Raw genomic sequence first — 16,537 nt, 5'->3', positions numbered from 1 at the left:
AAAAATACATGACTGTTCGTGCCACAGATGCTTCTTGAGCACCCATGCTCAAGGCCAGAATTAGTTATCCCACATGGGAACTTAAGGGCAAGGGTGGGCAGCTTGTAGTCCTCCAGGTATTGGTGAACTACAACTTTTATAAGCCACAGCTGGCATAGCCAACGATGGGGGATGATGGAAACTGCAATTCCACAAACTCTGGAGCATTGTAAATTGCTCACCCCTGCTTAGAGTGACTGGAGTTGCATTAAGAGGAAGGCTTAACTCCACTTCCCTGGTTAGTGACACACACTTCCACACAATTTTGTTTTGCTTGGGTTTAAGTTCTAGCCCTCAACCTGCCAGTTATTAAACCCAGGCTTATCCAATGCCTCGTGTGAACCTAATGGACATTTCTGGGGAGGGAGTATCAACATACTGGTGCTACCTTACCCCAAATGACTGGATAGCCTCTTCAAACAGCTTCATGTAGATACTATTTCTATTCAAACCTTATATATGTAAAACAAAAACACTTGAAGGGAGAAGTGTACTAATGCCACTCTACTGGTTCTGCTGATTTTCTAGTGCTCTGGTTCATCTGGAGTCTCCATAGAGGAGGTTCTACTCTCTAGAAAGGAAGACTTCACTGTGAGGAGAACAATTGAAGAAGCAACAGACAGTTTTAAATACACACATACATACATTAAAATAAGAGAGTGGGGGGGGGGACCCAGGTAGGACTCCCTGGTACTTTGCAGTGTGAGCATCATGGAGCAGAGAAGGAATTCAGCAACATCACCTCCCATAACCCATCTGTCAAAAAGGGTGAGAACCACCCAAAGACAGACAAATAATCAGTGGTGTTGCACTCCCTGGTCTTCATAAACTGTATGTCAGCACAACCAAATTAATTTCAGTACTCAAATTAGGCAAAAACCGATCAAGATAATTTGAGAATTGAGATCTCAGATTTGCTGGCTGAGTTGCCACAGTTGACAACTACCTTGCTGAATGAGGAGAGATTATGTTACCCAGCCTGCATTTGCCACAATGACTTCTTCAGGAGTGATCCAGCAACTGCTACCTCCTTCACATCAGGCATTACTTCTTCGCCCATGAAGGTTTTTAACACCTTATGAATGCAAGCAGTCATTCTCCCTTAGCAAGATGTTAACAGCCAAGATGTAGTAGAGCCAAGTTTCTTGTACCTTTTCAATTCCTTCTTGTATCGCCAAAGAAATATTGCACAGCTTGTCTACAGTGAGTCAGTGTGTGTTGTGTGTATAAGTAAAAAAATGTGGGGAGAGAGGCATTCCTACAAGTGCATGCCTCTGACAACAATAATTTTGGAATGGAAGCAACTATTTTTCTCCAAGGTAACATTTGAAATCCAAAGATTAGAGACATATCTGTTGTGGACAAAGAAATCAGATGAGTCAGTTCCTCCTCTCTCCTCATCCCTTTGGGGAGGAAATACTGTATTTTCTGGCATATAAGACTACTTTTTAACCCAGGAAAATCTTCTCAAAAGTCGGGGGTTGTCTTATATGCCGGGTGTCATATTATAGGGCAGGTGCTGAAACTTCCAAGCTGGACTGGAGAATCTGCGGTCGCCGCATATGGTGGGGGGAGCTCAAAAACGGCTGTGGCCACATCCCCACCGTATGTGACAATCATATGAAAGCAGCTACTGCTCTGATACTCTTGGAGACAGGAAAGGCTGGGCAGGCAGGGAGAGCTGACCAATCCAAGCAGGCTTTGTATACAATGAGATTTCCTGCTAAGTACCAAAATTATCATATTGAAATCAAATCTGATGGTTTTTTTTTTTAATTTTAATTTGGTGTGTGTTGAAAGAGGGGTAGTCTTATACGGTGAGTATATTCCGAACTCTATATTTTAACTGGAAAAGTTGGGGGTCGTCTTATACGCCCAGTCGTCTTATACGCCGGAAAATACGGGTACCTGCCTGTTTGCCATCCCTTTTATTTTTCTTATACTTTTAAATAAGAAACTGGACAGGTTGCCATTCCATAGCTGGAGGCTAATTCACAGGGGTACAATGGACATATTTTCTGCAAAACCTGGCCAGAGTTGTTAACGGAACACTTATGTGAACCCTGTACCTTCTACTCTGCTAGCTACTCCCGTTTGTGCCATTTCTTCTGTAAATAATTATTTTCAATTCCCCACTACTTCACTCTGTCACTGCACTGAATGCTGGCACATTGCCTCCCATCCCACTATATCCCTTCTTGCAGGCTAGTTTCCTGACAATATTAAGAAGTCATGGATTTCTCCTTAACCTGGCATCTTCCAGATGTATTGCACTACAGTTACCACTAGCTGTACAGTGACTGAGGATAATAGGTGTTGCAGTTCACCACATCTGGAGGGTGACTACTCAGGTGAAGGAAGTTTAAAAGTCAGTTTGCTTTCCTTGTACTTGGCTGTGGAACACTTTGAATTCATTACAAGTTTCTGCAATTATTCCTGAAGAATTGCTGTTTGCTCACACTCACAGTTCTTCCTAGAGTTTGTCCTAGAAACAGCAATATACATCAAAGCCCAATGTTTGAACTAGGGCTCAGCCTCAGAACCTATTTTGAATCCATTTGACTTCATGTGAAAGTAAGAAAGATGTGAGAGCATGCCAAAAGGGAAGTAATAACTGAGTACATTTTGTTCACTAATGAGCAATCATACTGAGCTGAAACACAGCTAGGATTAGGAAGCACGGCTTGCAAGCTGGCTTGATACTCACTGCCTCTTCTGTTTGAAACACACTCTTCTGTTTCAAAATCAAAGGCCAATACAATTGAGACAGATAGGGGCCACTTTAAGCTGCTTTTTACTACAGGCAGCTGTTCTTGATAGCAAAGTGATCATGCACAGCAGTTCACCTCAGGTATCATGTGTCTCTTAGGTAATGCAAGCCACCAAGAGCATACTGCATAAGCATGAACAACCAGTTCAGCATGCTAGTCTACTGGGTAGCAACAGCTTCACCAAACAATATGGTTCTATCTCCTTCACATACATATTAGACTTTAGGCACATCTGTTAACTATTTTATTAGTGATCTTCCTTTCATTTATTACTGATTTTTGTGAGCCATTCTGGGTCCCATCTGGGAGAAAGGTGGGATAAAAATTAAAAATAAATAGATGTTGGTCCTGCCTCCATAAGGGCAAGGGATATTCTGCCCCTTACAATGTAATTCATTGGCTAAGAAAGTGTGCTTCAAAGTCTGTTTGATGTGGGGGACCAGAAGCACACACACACACCCCAGTACCATATTTGTGCCCTTTCACTACAACTGTTTCTTTCTTTCCTGGAAGCTCTCCATGGCCCAGGAGCAAATGACTTGTTGGCCACCACTGGTCCAGAAACCATCATTTGGAGTAGCACCGGTCTAAGAGACACAATGGGAACCAGTAAAAGTTATTCCCTCAAAATTGTCTTTTAGTAAACTATTGTCTTGGTGCTATCCACTATGCCAGCCTCCAATATGGTGAAAACACTGCCTTGCTTTGCGGGTTTCTGTAAGAATTACACTGTGTTGGGAAGAACTACAAACCCTCTCAGATGCTACATAATGGTGTACAGGTTGAGTTTCCTTTATCCAGAATTCTAAAATCCTCCAAAACAAAAACCTTTTTCTTGGGTGATTAAGACAGTGACACCTTTGCTTTCTCATCATTCAATGCACTCAAACTTTGTTTCATGCTCAAAATTATTTAAAATATTGTATAAAATTACCTTCAGGCTATGTGTATAAGGTGTACACAGGGCATAAATGAATTTTGTGTTTAGACTTTGGTCCAATCTCCAAAATATCTCATTATGTACATATATGGAAATAATGTAGAGCTTTCCCTAAATAAATAAATAAATAATCCAAAACAATTCTGGTCCCAAGCATTTTGGATAAGGAAGACTCAACCTGTATTGTGATTATATTCTTATTAATACTATTAATTTCATATAATAATTTATATTAGCAGTAGTATTTACAAAATAATTAAAAATTGCTAACAATACTACAACTGGGTAATTGCAATACTAGGCAAGAGACAACTTCTCATTGTTATGTAGCTTAAAGTAGTTCCCAACTTATGGCAATCCTAAGGCAAACCTATAATGTGTTTTTCTTGGCATGTTACTTCAAAGATTTGCCATTGCCATCCTCTAAGACTATGAGAGTGTGGCTTGCCCAAGGTCACCCAGTCGGTTTACATGGCTGAGCCAGAATTTGAACCCTGGTCTCTAGAATCATAGTACAACACTCAAACCATTACACCACACTAGATCGTTATCATGGTGTAATGTTAAGAAAAAGTGTGAAATCACAGAGAATAGGAATTATGCACTGAAGCTTGTTTTAATGTTAATGTGGCAGGAAAAAGAAATAGGCTAGCAAAATGGCTTTCATCTCTCAGCTGTTCTTGCTCCATGTCCCTGTGTGCATCACTCTATGGCACCAAGATCCATGTGCCTCCTTGCACCACAGGTGACTGGGGCCCAATTTCATTCAAACTCCTTAGGCAACCATGGAACAGGTCACCTGCCAATGAATAAGCCAGGCAAGAGCCTATCAGAAGAAGCATATGTGAGTTGCATAACAGACCTCTTTCTTGACCACAAACCATGCTGCTGTATGAGAACAAAAGCAGGTAAATGCAAAGAAATGGGTCAGAGCAAGCTCCCTGCTATACTTAAAAATCAGCACAAGGTCTTTGAAGAAAAAGACCAAGGTGCATCAACTTCCTTGTAAGTGGTCAAAAGTGCTCCCTTTTGTTGTTCAGAACAGTGTGGTAGATTCACTACTGTGGCATCTTGGATCTCTCTCATTTGCAAATGTTTTGTTAACTCCTGTGTTTATATTATGAGTTACATCTTAAACATATTTAATATAAACTTACCTTTTCTCTTCTAGACACATACTGTACAAGGTTTATTTTGAATGGTCAACAGAGCAGAGCAGTTCCTCCCACACAATCTCCGGCATACTAGTCCCTTGTGCTTAACATGAAATGGCATTGAGAATGTTATGTCTTTACAAGACAAGAATCTAAAAAAACAAGGGGGGGGGGAGGAATGTATTTTTATAGGGGGCAGTTATGTAAAAAGGGAAGATAAATTTTAAAGAAATGCCAATATGGATACTGAAGAGGTCATGGGACCCAGTGTAGTGCAGTGGTTTGATTGTTGGACTATGACTCTCGAGACAAGGGTTCAATTCCCAGCTCGGACACAAAACCCACTGGGTAACCTTGGGCAAGTCACATGCTTTCAACCTCAGAAGGCAATGGCAAACCTCCTCCAAACAAAGGCTCTTTACAGACCGCCCAAAAGGGGCGTCTCGCGCCGTTGCCGGTTGCAGTGCAGAGGAGTCGCAGCAGCCAAACCGCGTGACTCCTCCACGCTGCAAAGAAGAAGCACCAAAATGGCGCTTCTCTTTGCGGTGCAGTTATGCCACGAGGCGCCAATGGCGCACTCGCAGCATCATATGCGCCACGCGACGCCAATGGCCCACTCGCAGCATCATATGCGCCGCCCGAACGCAGCGCATCCGCTACATAAAGATGGTGGCCCCCGTGTGGAACGGGCGCTGCCATTTTGTACGGACTGGGTCCATATTAAGGTTAGGGGTGTCCGGAAGGGACACCCCTTTCTAACCCTAATACGGACCCAGTCCGTACTTTATGCCTGTTTGTAACGGGCCAAATATTCCCAAGAAAACCCCATGACAAGGTCTTAGGTTCACCATAAGTCATAAATGACTTGAAGGCACACAAGAACAACAAAATGAATGTCACTCTTTGGCACCTTTGAGAGCTTTATTGATCTTATTGTAAATACACTTTTGACACACCAAGTTGATGTCATATATAATTTCTCCCGGAAGAATGTTGCACAAAAATGCAAACTTTCAATACTGCTTAAGTCTGCTGAACAATAAACTGAGGCTACATCCACACAGCAGCAATAATCCTGTTCTGCCACCAGTTTAACTGCAATGGCTCAATGATATGGAATTCTTGGGAGTGTAGTTTTGCTGAACACAAAAATTTTGTTGATGAAAACTGTGGTTTTGTTGATGAGAAGACATTTAGCCTTCCCTTGTCAGAGAGCTCTGGCACCACAACAAACTACAATTCCCAGAATTCCATATCACTGAGCCATGGTAGTTAAAGTGCTGTCAAACTGGATTATTCCTGCTGTGCAGACGCAGCCTAAGTTACACTGATGATATCAAAACTAGTTATACACATGTACAAGAAAGAAGATTTATAATACATGTGCTCAAAGCTAGATTACATATATTGATTACTGGGGGGGGGGGACTACATATTTTTATATACGTTGTTTTTGATAATGTAAATTTTATGGTAAATTAACTGGAGATATTTGTTTTATATTAAGAAAAAGAAACATTTAAGAAATGTAAGAAAGACACTGACACTTTTGACTCTGTTAGTATTTACAAAGTAATCAAACATCTAGACATCTGCCTCATAGATGTCAAAGTAGCATTCTAAACATAACCCATTTTACTTTTTTCAAAAGGCAGTTTAAATACAGTCTGCTGCCAAAATTCAAACCAGACAGAAATTCCTCTTCTGTCACTTCTGTTTAATAAAATTTGGACAGTCTTTCCCAGATTTTACTCTACCTAATCAGCTTACAAGTCACACTTGCATCAAAAAAGCATAAGATATTCTCACAGTAGCTGCACTTTCAAAATACTGTACTCTACAGGCTTTAAACTGTTTTGCATCAAACAATCTGTTACTGATAAGGAACTGTTTTATGCTGCTTTTTCACTACAGAATCTATGATGCACCATGGATGTATTAAAAACACCACTACATTAGATCTGTAACCAAAAGAAGGCTTTGCTAGTTTGGGAATACTAATATTAAAATGAAGTCAGAGTTATATGCTCACTAATCTATGCTTGAAAACTAAACAGCAAATTCATATTGGTATGAGAGGTAAGGCTATATAGGAATACATCAGTTAACAATGCCTCTGACAAAGAAGTTCCTTTTTACAAAGTCTTTTCATGCCCACACAGATTGCCTTTCTACCTTGTTCTATCTAGCTGGAAGGATTTTAGCAGCATCAGCACTGAGGGGATGGTCAATTGCTATTGCTGCAGTTCATCTTCCCAGTGGTTCCAGAACAGATATTCAATTTAGATTTGCAAATTTTAAATGACCAACATACTACTTTCTCCTGTACAATGTACACCCTCCCCCTGCACATAGTACTGACGGTACTGATCTCATTCAGTCATTCAAATGTTAAGAAAAAATGCTGCAAGATTAATTTGCAAATACAGATGAGTGAATGCCTTTCTAGAGGACAGTTTTCAGCAAGATGTTGAAGGCATTAAGACCTGCAGAACCTCCCATAGATATATGCATACACTGAGAAAGATCAATGTACTAATAGTACTTGCAAAAGAAATATCCCACTGAACTGTTGAAGAGAATGTGTGTGAAATATGACAAGCCCAGACACCAACAGAATCTGTGCTCTCTACATTCAAATGTTAGCCCACAGTAATAACCTAGACTTGGATATGAATGATCACTTACCCACTGACTTTAAAAAAAACTGGTTTTTTTTTCATTTGCACAACACATTCCTTACTGAAACAATTCCATAATTCAGATGATACCAAGTCCACTAATATCCTTCTGCTTGAGAGAACGCTTTACCCCTCCCCCCCAACTGATGAGCTGATCATCCTTTGATGGAAGGACATTATCATCCAAGGGCAGAAAGCATGAGAGAAGCAGAACTAGAATCACATGCAAATTGTCATTCAACTCAAAATATCTTGGAGATAGAGTCTAAATACAAAATTTATTTCCATATACACCTTATATACCCTGTCCAAAGGAAATTTTATGCACAATACACACTATTTTTAATAATTCTGTGCATTAAACAAAGTTTGTGTACATTGAATCATCAGAAAGGAAAGGTGTCATTATCTCAGCCACCCATGTGGACAATTCTGGAGTATTTTGGAATTCCAGATAAGGGAAACTCAATCTGTATAGCAAGATTGCACCAAGTGTGACACAGAGCGATTACTTGCACAAGTGCATAATCAAATGGAGATGTGCAAGAGGTAATTGGTAATAGCAGTGTAGGAATAGGATAAGATTGGATGGCTATATTTTTTTAAAAGGAGTAAGAGAAAGAGAAGCCTCCTTTATGTTCAATAACAGAGGTAATTACAAGAGTCAGCATGGTGTAGTGGTTTGAGTACTGTATTGGACTACGACTCTGAAGATCAGGGTTAGATTCCTCGCTCGGCCATGACAAGCTACAATACTGGATGACCTTGGGTAAGTCACACTCTCTCAGATTCAGAAGATGGCAATGGCAACCCTCCTCTGATGAAAGCTGCCAAGAAAACCCCATGATAGGTTTGCCTTAGGGTCTCCATAAATAAAAAAATGACTTGGAGGCACAAAACCATGAATGAAGAGGTAATTACAGGAGATGAAGTGTGTGCATGACAACCTATGCTTGCTAAAACATCTTCTTCCACATAATCATTGATGGTACAGGAACTACCCAGTATGCTCCCCCTCCTGACACACTTTTAATGTGGTCAGTCCACCCTACAAAGAGAATGGAAGCAAGATCACTCCATTGGCTTTGCTCCTCTCCTGTAAGCATTTCTATTCCGGTTGGAGTAAGTAGAATACAAAATTTCAGTTAAGAACACTAATGAAAAAAATCAGCTCTTTTCTCTCCTCCCAAGCGTTTCTCAGTGTTGTTTGTGTCTTTTAAATTGCTTGTCAGAGAACCAGAACTTTGTTATTTCTTATCTTTGGACACCACTCTGGGAGCCTTCATTGACTGACAAGCAGAGGCATATCATTTTACAGTATAACCCACACAAGACAGCTGCAAAAAAATCTACACCTTTTCACTGTTCTATTATTGTAGCACTTTTTCCCCCTCTCACACACCTACCACACAGAAACAGACCTTTGGGAAAAGCAAACATACTTAAGGAACTTACTTTCACCCTAAAACGCATTCTCCAGCCCAGCCACATTTTATTTGATCTTCTTGGAAAGGGGAAGGAGCATACCTCACCCAAGATGAATGGCCATAAAATAATGGAAAGCACAAACTTTGTATGGCTAACCAAACTGCAAATATATCCTGTGCCGAATGGAAGTCATGGCAATGACTAAGTAGCAGCCAATATTCCACACAAACTCAAACAGAGAAATTTGAAGGCGATAAAACCAACAGCATGGTTACAGTGAGTTGCAAACACATGAGAAGCAATACTATTAAAAAAAATCATGAAAATAAGCAAGCAGCATCTTGCTATTAATAAGCAAGATACAAAGACAGATAAAAACTACTCATCATACAAGTCACAGGAAAACCAATTTCACACTCCAGAAGGTTAGACATGTTAAGTCTGGTACTGCAAAACACAAAATCTTTTGGCACATGAATGACAAAGAGATATATATCATAAGGACTCACTTGATGATTCTGATGCAATGGTGCCACAAGACTGTTGTTTTTGTAATCTTATTTATTTATTTATGTTAACTACATCAAGTGACTTTGACTTATGGCAACCCTATGAATGAGACCTCCAACTTCCCCTACATACCCTGCTCACATGTTGCAGACTCAGGGACATGGCTTTCCTGGCAGTCCATCCTTCTGTAATGTGGCTTTTCTTTTTTCCTACTGCCTTCTACCTTACCAAGTACTGATGTATCTTATAGTGAGTCATGTATTCCCATGATATGGCCAAAATAAACAGTCTCAGTTTAGCCATCTCAGTTTCTAGGGAGAGTCCAGGCTTGATTTGCTCTAGGACCCATTTATTTGTCTTTTTAGCCATCCACAGTATCCATAGAACTCATTTACAGGACATTTCCTATGAATTGATTTTCTTGCTATTTGCTTTCTTCACTGTCTTGTGCTCACAACCACATATAGAAATGGGAAATACGAAGGCACAAAAAAATCCTAATTTTAGTATTCAAAGATATGTCTTTACACTTACGAATCTTGCCTCGTTCCTTCATAGCTGCCCTTTTAAGTCCTAGTCTTATATCACCAACTCTACATATTTGTCCATTTCCCTTTTATTTTTGACTTGAATCTAAAGAGACCTACATTCTAAAACCCAACAACAAACATTCATAAACAGCAATATCTCCTTCTCTGGTTAACACTATAGTCTTAAAGACAAGCTGGTTTGGAGATGGAGTGAAGTGGACAGGTGAGGAACACGCAACTGTTAGCAGGAATCTTTCGTGATCATTGCTCCTGCTCATGACCTGGGACCTGTATGTGTGGTGAGGAAACACTTGTAGGATGATTCAGCTGCAAATGTTACACTTCACTCCCAAAAGCCAAGAATGCCATCTGGGATGTGTAGTTGTGGATATTTAGCCTTCCCTGTCAAGAGCAGCTCTGGTGCCACAACAAATTACAAACCCCAGAATTCCACAGCGTTGAGCCATGCCTGTTAAAGTTGTGTGAAACTGCTTTATTTCTGCAGTGTGGCAACAGCCTCCCTCAGACCTAGCCCAGATCCCATTGATCTTGGAACCTAAACAGGGTCAACCCTTGGTAGTACTTGGATGGAGACCACCAGCAACATGCCAGGTGCTGGGGGGCTCCCTTCTGAGGGAAGGAACTGGCAAAACCACCTTTGAGCCATTCCTTGCCTAAGAAAACCTTATTTACCTAAATAAAGACACTAGATCTTGTCTGTAATTGGAAGCTAAGCCCAGTCAGCCCTAGTTAGTACTTCACTCCCCAAAGCCAAGAATGCCATCTGGGGATGTGTAGTTTTGTGAGATATTTAGCCTTCCCTGCAAGAGCAGCTCTGGTGCCACAACAAATTACAACCCCAGAATTCCCCACAAGCGTTGTTGAGCCATTAGTACTAGGGTGGGAGATCAGCAATGAAGACTAGGTGCCATAGGCTATTTTGTTTGAGAAAATAGCATTAATGCTTGTAGCAATTGCTTGTAGTTACAGCTGGGAGAAAGGACGGGTCATCATCATCACAGCCACATTGATTATCTCTATGGTCATTTGGTCAGTGTGACTGTGTGAAGAGGTCACTTCCTATCTCCCTCCCATTCCGCCAGAAGTTGGGAGACTTACAACCCTTTGTTTAGTTGCCTCTGTTTCTCTCCATCTTAAAACCAGCATGGACTATCTAAAAAGCTCTCTTCTTAGGATGCTTTTCTTCTTACTTTGGTCCAAAACACACTGCAGAAATAATCCAGTTTGAGACTGTTTTAACTGCCCTGGCTCAGTGCTAGGGAATCCTGGGAACTGTAGTTTGTTGTGGCACCAGAGCTCTGACAGAGAACACTCAATGTCTCACAAAAGTACAATTCCCACGATTCCCTAGCACTGAGCCAGGGCAATTAAAGTGGTCTCAAACTGGATTATTGCTGTGGAACGTTTTGGAGCTTACACACATGGAGATCAGCTTTTAGGGATCTCTCTACCATAGTGTAGCTTTTCCCTACTGATTAGTTATTTTTCTAGAACCTAAATGTCACAATAAAGTAAGTCTTATTTTTTTACTTTACCAACGTATCCTGCTTATTTGCTAGAAGCTCAGATCCATGTCCTGTCCTGGATGCTTGCGGAATTCTGTTATGAATAACATAACATTTAAATGCTAAATGTACCCATTTTAACCACTCCCTCACATTTGCTAGAGAAGGGAGCTGGCAAAAACCTCCTCCGAGTCTTCCATGCCTAAGAAAATCCTAGGACATCCATAGGGTTGCCGAATGTTGACACACGACTTTGAAGGTGTGCGCGCGCACATGCACGCGCACACACACAACACAGGCAGAAGGCTAGAATAGAGGACAAGTCTGGGAAAAGGAGGACATGTCTGGTTTCTCCCCCCTCCCATGTCCAGCCACATGGGCTGTCAGGCGGCTGTCAGGCAGGCAGGCTGACTGTCAGGCTAGATCCAGCCCACGTGGAGAGGCCAGGCTTGCAAAGGGAGAGGAGCCCATCATCCACCCTCCTCCACGTGGGCTACCTGCACAATCAGCTGGCTGCCCCACGTGGGGATGTGGAGCATCCCCAGCAGCTGGAGAGGCAACGTGATCAAGGGGACGACTGAGGCCAAGGCTGCCTCTGCAAAGCCAGGAAGGCCAAGCTTCTTCCTGGAGAGTCCACAATACAGCACTGGAAGAAGGTGGCTAAGGCTGCTGCTGATGGGAGCAGGTAGACCAGGGGTGTCCTCATTACTCAGCAAGGAGAGGGCACCACAAAACAGAGGAGACTGCAGAAGAAAATGGAGGATGTCACCAAATAAAAGCTGGGCACACTCATAAATTCCTGCTTCTTCGGTCCAAACACACTGCAGAAATAATCCAGTTTGAGGTAGCTTTAACTGCCTTGGCTCAATCCTAGGAAATCCTGGAAACAGTAGTAGAATTAAAAGATATAGCCGTGTTAGTCTGTGGAATCAGTATGTAGCGAGATCTTACAGCCCCTTTGAGACTATGGTCCAAACACACTGCAGAAATAATCCAGTTTGAGACTGCTTTAACTACCTGGCTTAGTGCTAGGGAATCCTGGGAATTGTAATTTATTATAGGCCCAGATGTAGGACAATTAACAAGCAAGAGATTTGTAGCCCTTCCAGAAAACCAAACCACTTCTACACTAGGAGGAACTGCATTTGTTAGCACAGCTTTTGCTAATGTCTATATTCTGAATGCCTGTGTATTGATTTGATTATTTGACTAGGATTGGAAAGATTCAGGTTCAAACTCCCACTTTAGCCAGTCAGCATATCTGGTGACCAGTTACCATCTTTCAGTCAAATTATCTTAATGGGGATGCATACAGATCACCATGAGCTCCTTGGAAGAAACACAGGACATTTAAAAAGATTATCTAGACCTAAATTGTAACCAAGACAAGGAAGGGAAGAGTGCTGTCTAGACAACAGTTTTATAAATTAAACATTTTTCCTTTGCCTTATAATAACTTTGATTAGCAGTAGTAGTAACAGTTACATAAGTAAAGCAACTGTTGTTCTAACTGACTTGCCTTTATTTTATTTTTAAATTAAATTGACTTCCAAAGTATATTTTTTATTGCTAGTTGTGCTGAACACCACTTTGGGAAGGTAAAGGTGAGATATACATTTAATTAATTAAGCAACACTGCTATTGCCTGTCTCCCAGTGATGGAAATACTGTACAATCGGCTTAGTGGCCAAGAGGAGGGGAAGGGGTGAAGACAACCAGTCATTTCAAACTTTCTAGAACAACCAGAGCAGCTCCAGTACTGGAGGGAGGAACAAAATTTTCACAAGACTACAGTGAGCCATTAATATCTCCTGGGGTTTGGGATCCAGGGATGCACAAGTCCCATTTTATACAATGGCATGATAAAATAGTGTCCCTTATGTAAAATAACAAATCCAAGGTTTGCTTTTCAAATTAAAAACAAAATATTTTCAAGCCATGGATGGCTGAATCCCTGGATGCAAAATCCCTGGATACGGAGGGCCAACTCTATAAAGACTGTAGTTCTCAGCATACTTCAAACTAATGAGTAAGAAGATAGATATAGCATTATGTTGAGAAGAGCCATGAAATGGCTTTCAGAGCATTGAAATGGCAAGATATTCATGCCAAAGCAACAAACTGGTAGTAGAAAGGATGTAGTTTTACAATTAAATAACACAACTAGGGACCATTTAACATGCACAGGAAGAAAACTAAAATCATATTTTAAAATATTTTTTAAAGCACAGATATACTTGTTCAAGAATGGGAGGTGTCTGTTTCTTATTTCTTTCTTTTTTATTTCTCAAAGGCCTTCAAACTAACATATAAACAAAATACACAACAGTAGTACAAACTACTACCAGTGGATGCCATCAACATGCCTATAACTAGTCCATTCATTATTTCTAATGAGTCCACTCAGTATATCTAATTATTTTCCCAGAACTAAACACAATACACATGACTTTGGAAAAATTCAATGAAACAGTACATAGAAGGGAGGTAAAATACATTTAAATCCCCTGAAACAAATAAGCAACTGGGAAACCTATTTTTTAAAATGATACTGATAATGTTATTGAAATATTCCTTTAAAAATGGGCCACAGAGATACATTAAATTAAGTAATATCTAAAGAGTTAATTATGCTAGTCAGTCTAATTATAAATAATATTCAAAGAGACAGTTATTGTAGTCAGTTTTCATTATAAAAAGAAAGGAAGTGAGAAGAAAAAAAGGGTCTTGTGGTACCTTAAAGATTAAGAATTTAGCCTTTGTATCCATAGATTACAATACACTTTTTCAAATATACTGCTGGAGGAAAACAATCCTCCAGCACACTCTCAAAACAACAACATAGCAACAATCCTCCAGCATAGTCTCAATATCCTCCAAACAACCATTTCAGATATAGATGCATAGTTGTGGGGGTGAGATCAGATTGAAATGGGGAAAGAGAAGAGGACAACTGTCAGGCTGCTTCACCCACTGCATCTGACTGTGCATTTATGGATTTATACCTGAGACCTGAAGGTTGTGCTCAGTCAGTGTTTGCACAGCTGTTGAAACCAAAAAAAAGCATGTAAAGGTGGGGGGGGGGGGGGAGCTTTTGTCTGCCACTTGAATCACAACAGCTACAACCGAACTGCTCTTTCTTATCAGGTGCAGCACAACAACCAAAGCAACAAACAGGTTTTGCAAGAACTGGGAGTGAGGTGGGGATGTTGCTCTCCTTACCTGAAATTACCTTGCTATGGTTCAAAGGAAACCAGCAAAGCAGGAAATCTCTGCACATACAGTGTCTCTGTTTTCAACGCAAGTCTGTCCTTGATCTCAATGCAGGAAGGACCCACCGGCAAATGACAGCATAAGGAATGCAAGCCAGGCTCAGAGGCTGAACAGGAGGAGCCAAGGAGGAAAGGAGGGCGGGAGAAAATCCTGGTACCAGAGGGAGAAAAGAGCCCCAGGGATACCTGAAGCTGGAGGTCAAGGCACCACAACATGGAGGGCATGCAAGAGAAATGGAGGACAAAACAACAGCTTTAAAAAAACCACTAATAGGAATGTCCATTCATTCTTCTTGGTTATGCTCAAAAGGGAGGACCTTTTTGGAATTCCTCCTCCTGGACAGATGGGTGAAATGGAGGACATGTCTGGGGAAAGGAGGACGCCTGGTCATTCGGCCCCAAGCTGTGCTTTGCAAACCATCTGGCACATAAATGAAGTGGTGGGTTCAGCAGCAGCTAGGGAGACCAGACATGTCCACCTTTTCCTCCAGGACCTGTCCTACATTTCAGCCTTCTGTCCTGAAGGAATCTCAAAATGTCCTCCGAATGTTTTTAGCTTTTAGTTGGTCTTGTCTTCCATTTTTCTTGGAAGTCTCACATTCTGCTGTGCCTTGTCCTCCTTTGCAGTGAGGGAAAATATCACTCTGCGATGGAGGAACTCCAGAGGCAAGGTAACCAAATGTTCTCCTTTCCCAGGACCTGTCCTACATTTCAGACCTCTGTCCAAGAGGAATCCCCAAAGGTCCTCCACTCTGAGCATAAGAAGCATGAATTTACGTTTTTACATTAGTGTTTTAGTTTTTATTTGGAAGCATCTACATTTTTCTTTAATAGCCTATATTTTGTGGTGGCTTGTCCTCCTTTGTAGTTATGAGCACACCTGGCAGTGGCAACCTGGGCAAAATATCCCCCTACAAAACACCTTTCAGAACAGTCTGCGCACAAGAACATTTTGCAAGAGACTAGGATGCTAACCAGTCAGCATAAATGCAGTGGTTTGAGCACTGGACTACAACTCTGGAGACCAGGGTTGGAATCCCTGCTTAGTGATGGAAAGCTACTGGGTGGGTGACCTTGTGCAAGTCACACTCTCTCAGCCTCAGGGAAGGGCAATGGTGTGCACCCACACATCCTGAACAAATTCTACCAAGAAAACCCTGTGACAGGGTAGCCTTGTTGTTGTGTACTATCAAGTCGTTTCCAACTTACGGCAACCCTAAGAACCTATCATGGGGCAAGATTTGTTCAGAGGAGGTTTACCATGGCCTTCCTCTGAGGCTGAGATGGAACCCTAGTCCCCAGAGTCATAGTCCAATGCTCGAGCCACTAGGCCACACTAAAAATTTGGACTACATTTGGCCTGCTTTACCAAAACAGCATCTAAAAAATGTTTACTATTGTAAAAACATGAAGGCCTTCTTAAGAAATTCAGTGTTCTCTCCCATACAAAGGGGTTTGTAGGATCACTGGTGGAAGTGGGAAAATGCATCTTCTTTGGGCAGCCCACTTCTTTTCCCCATTCTCCCCCATTCCTGTTCCCCTATGCAGAGGGAGGTACTGTATTAAAAAGCTGCACTCCATGATCTGCTTAAAGTGCCACACCATTGATGCCATCATATGGTGCCGCACTGAGAGCAATGGGGCTTGTAAGTGTGTGCCTCCACCTGTCAGTTTATGGCCACCCCA

The 16,537-nt window shown here is 41.4% G+C and overlaps 1 protein-coding gene across 1 annotated transcript in view; it reads right to left on the bottom strand.

The window, feature by feature from the left end:
* TIMELESS (timeless circadian regulator) overlaps positions 1–16,036 on the bottom strand; it is a 64,992-nt gene extending 48,956 nt beyond the window's left edge. Inside the window, exon 1 of the mRNA XM_042447588.1 lies at positions 14,802–16,036. Coding sequence (XP_042303522.1) covers positions 14,802–14,859 — 58 coding nt within the window. The 5' untranslated portion in view covers positions 14,860–16,036. The remainder of the gene's footprint in view (positions 1–14,801) is intronic.
* Between the last annotated feature and the right edge of the window lie 501 nt (positions 16,037–16,537).

Source organism: Sceloporus undulatus, chromosome 2, assembly GCF_019175285.1.
Source record: "Sceloporus undulatus isolate JIND9_A2432 ecotype Alabama chromosome 2, SceUnd_v1.1, whole genome shotgun sequence".
Taxonomy (NCBI): Eukaryota; Metazoa; Chordata; class Lepidosauria; order Squamata; family Phrynosomatidae; genus Sceloporus; species Sceloporus undulatus.
This window is presented reverse-complemented; position numbering and strand designations above follow the sequence as displayed.